Source organism: Lampetra fluviatilis, chromosome 74 (assembly GCF_964198595.1).
Source record: "Lampetra fluviatilis chromosome 74, kcLamFluv1.1, whole genome shotgun sequence".
NCBI classification, from domain to species: Eukaryota; Metazoa; Chordata; class Hyperoartia; order Petromyzontiformes; family Petromyzontidae; genus Lampetra; species Lampetra fluviatilis.
Window position 1 is genome coordinate 1,365,636 of NC_136348.1, and position 2,900 is coordinate 1,368,535.

General features: G+C 42.9%; 1 protein-coding gene across 1 annotated transcript; it reads left to right on the top strand.

Annotated features, from left to right (window-relative positions):
- Window positions 1-539: 539 nt before the first annotated feature.
- LOC144953319 (uncharacterized) lies at window positions 540-2,900 on the top strand. The gene is made up of 2 exons (XM_078883885.1): window positions 540-1,116; window positions 2,872-2,900. The coding sequence occupies exons 1-2, from the start codon at window positions 540-542 to the stop codon at window positions 2,898-2,900; spliced, it is 606 nt and encodes a 201-aa protein (XP_078740011.1).

A 2,900-nucleotide genomic window follows, 5' to 3' on the forward strand; every position in this document is an offset into this window, starting at 1 on the left:
CTTACATATTCATGCATGAAGCACAATGGGCACATTACTCTTCGGTATGTTAATAGACATGCGGATTGTGATTTCCAAAATTAACAATCGAATGCAAATATCCTGAAAGACAAAGGATTGGATCCTAGGGGGGAGTTATAAGGCGGCTCAGAAGCAGAACTCAATGCCATTTCGAGAGGGAACTTGATGAGGTTGGACGCTCGACTCGTCGCTCTGCTGATCGCCCTTCAACCGCGAGACAACGCAGCCTGGCGAGCACAATTGCTGTGTCGACAGTTAGGCGACTTTGCGTCGGGAGAGTTCGTGGCGACATCTTTAAACGGGTTCCAGACATCGATATACTGTGAATCTCCTAGTAAGTGTCTATTTTCGCGGATAAACTCTTAAACGTGTTCGTCGTCAAATTAGCGGTATTTTTTTGCGTCTCGGTTAGACGCGAGTGTCGTTCTTGTTTTAGCTGTTAACAAAAAACGCTTAACATCCTTGCGAACGATAGCGTAATTTTGACTCGATAACACCGCTGCTGTTACTACGCTCACATGGAGCAGAGCCGCTCTCCACAGCCCCACGCACACGGAGACAAGAAGCAATTCAATTGCTCTGTGTGTGAGAAGTCATTTTCACGGCCATCACATCTCCAGAGACACCAGAGAACACACACGGGCGAGAAGCCGTTCCTGTGCTCTGTGTGTGGGGAGGCATTTGCACGGGAATCAACTCGTCAAACTCACCAGAGAACACACACGGGCGAGAAGCCATTCCTGTGCTCTGTGTGTGGGGAGGCATTTGCACAGTCATCACATCTTCAGAGTCATCAGAGAACACACACGGGCGAGAAGCCATTCCTGTGCCCTGTGTGTGGGAAGACATTTGCAGACTCATCAACTCTTCATAGTCATCAGAGAACACACACGGGCGAGAAGCCATTCCTGTGCCCTGTGTGTGGGAAGACATTTTCAAAGTCATCAAATCTTCATAGTCATCAGAGAATACACACGGGCGAGAAGCCATTCCTGTGCCCTGTGTGTGGGAAGACATTTGCAGACTCATCAACCAGGAACAGGCATCAGAAGGTCCACAATGATAGGAAACTGAAATCAAAAGCTGAAGTTCGAGGTGCTGGAATGAATCCTGAAGAAGTTTCCACCTTCGATCCCATGCAGTTGGATCCCGAGAGATGGCTGGATGTAATGGAGTGGCTCGAGGATCAAACCGAGAGTCAGGGATGAACAAATATTACGTCAGGTGGTTATACCTTTTAATCCGTATCGAGTACTTTTGTGTGTAATTTTTACCATTTTAGTTTTACAGTTTTTGTGAGTTTAATGACAGTGGTGGTTTGTAATGTTATCGGATTACTTGCCGAAGTGGTGTGATGAGCACTGGTTGTGAGAGGGTTCAATTGTAGTCGTTAAGTGTTCCTGTTGAGCTACAGTTGGAATGCGTCTGTAGTTAGATCTTTACTCAACATTTTAAACGTTTTTTCAAGTATATTGCTTTTTTATTGGTATTAATCGACTTTAGATAGCCGATGTCAGGATGTACATTGATGACGCGTTCTTTGGATATATGGCCTTGACTTCAACATAGACGCACAGTGAACAAATGTGGTGAACTAATAAGGAAATCATTGGGAATGATACTTTAACGCTTTGGTATTCCTGGAACGGAAATGGTTTGCATTGTTCTGGACATAATAAATATTCCCTTCGAGTTTTGACGTAAAAATGATGAATTAAAAACGTATTTTTACAAATGTTTGTCCGGTCTTTATTTTATAATGTTCCTAGCAAAAACATGTGAAGATAATGTCAGGTGGAGGATCTCCGTCACACAAGTGTGCCCTTAACCGGCAGCATCTTGGCTGTCTACCCGATTAACACGTGTTCCTTGAGGGGAAAGGTCCCCGTAGTTAATCGTTCATCAATGTACCAGTCCCTAATCCCCGAAGCATGTCGGGGATAAACTGTAATCTATAACATGTAAACTGTAATACTATAAACGATAACACTAAACATTAAACGATTATAAACTAGTGTTTAAAATTATAACCATATAAACGGAGGTAATCGGGAATCACCTGCACTTAAAACGCGTAAACTGAAAACACTGAACATTAAACGACTATAAACTATCAACTGGTTTTATAATTTATACTATCATAAACGGAGGTACGGTATTTTAATCTCATTAGAAGTATTATAATCGCACTCTGCTCATATGTATATAAAATGTACGTTTAATCGAACCGAGGGTCGGATATGCGATCTGTGGGGGATGCAGGGTAGGAATCGCATCCTTTGTCTTTCAGGATAATTGCATTCGATTGCAAATTTTGGAAAGTACAATCCGTATGTCTATTAACAGGAAATGTGCCCATTGTGCTTCATGCATGAATATGTAAGGGTATCTCAGTGTGTAATTGTGCGCTTATTTTGAATAAATGGGATTAGCGCTGGAAAACCACGTTTCCCATGCCCTCCATTGTCCTCGATTTAAAGTGAATGCAGCCCCGTGGCGTTGCCAAAAACCGCCGAGCTTCTGGAGTGAACGCGTACAGACGCGTAGTGACCATAATCACTCTAACATCCGTTCTCACTTATGACCAACATTGTACTCATTTTTGTTGATCGAGTAGAAGAAGGCACGTGCCATGTCCAGACGAATTCTTATCAACAACAGTGTCCTGAAATATGATGCTAAAATAAACGTTAACACTGGATTAAACGTGCACCTCTTAACCCCTCCCTCGCATTTTAGACTAACGATTTGCATTTTCACATAACATACATTCAAGCACAGTAAAATGCTAATACGCCCCTATTGTTATTCTAAAAATTGAATGCGATTCTTGCCCTGCACCCCCCACAGTTCACATATCCGACCGTCGGTTCGATTGA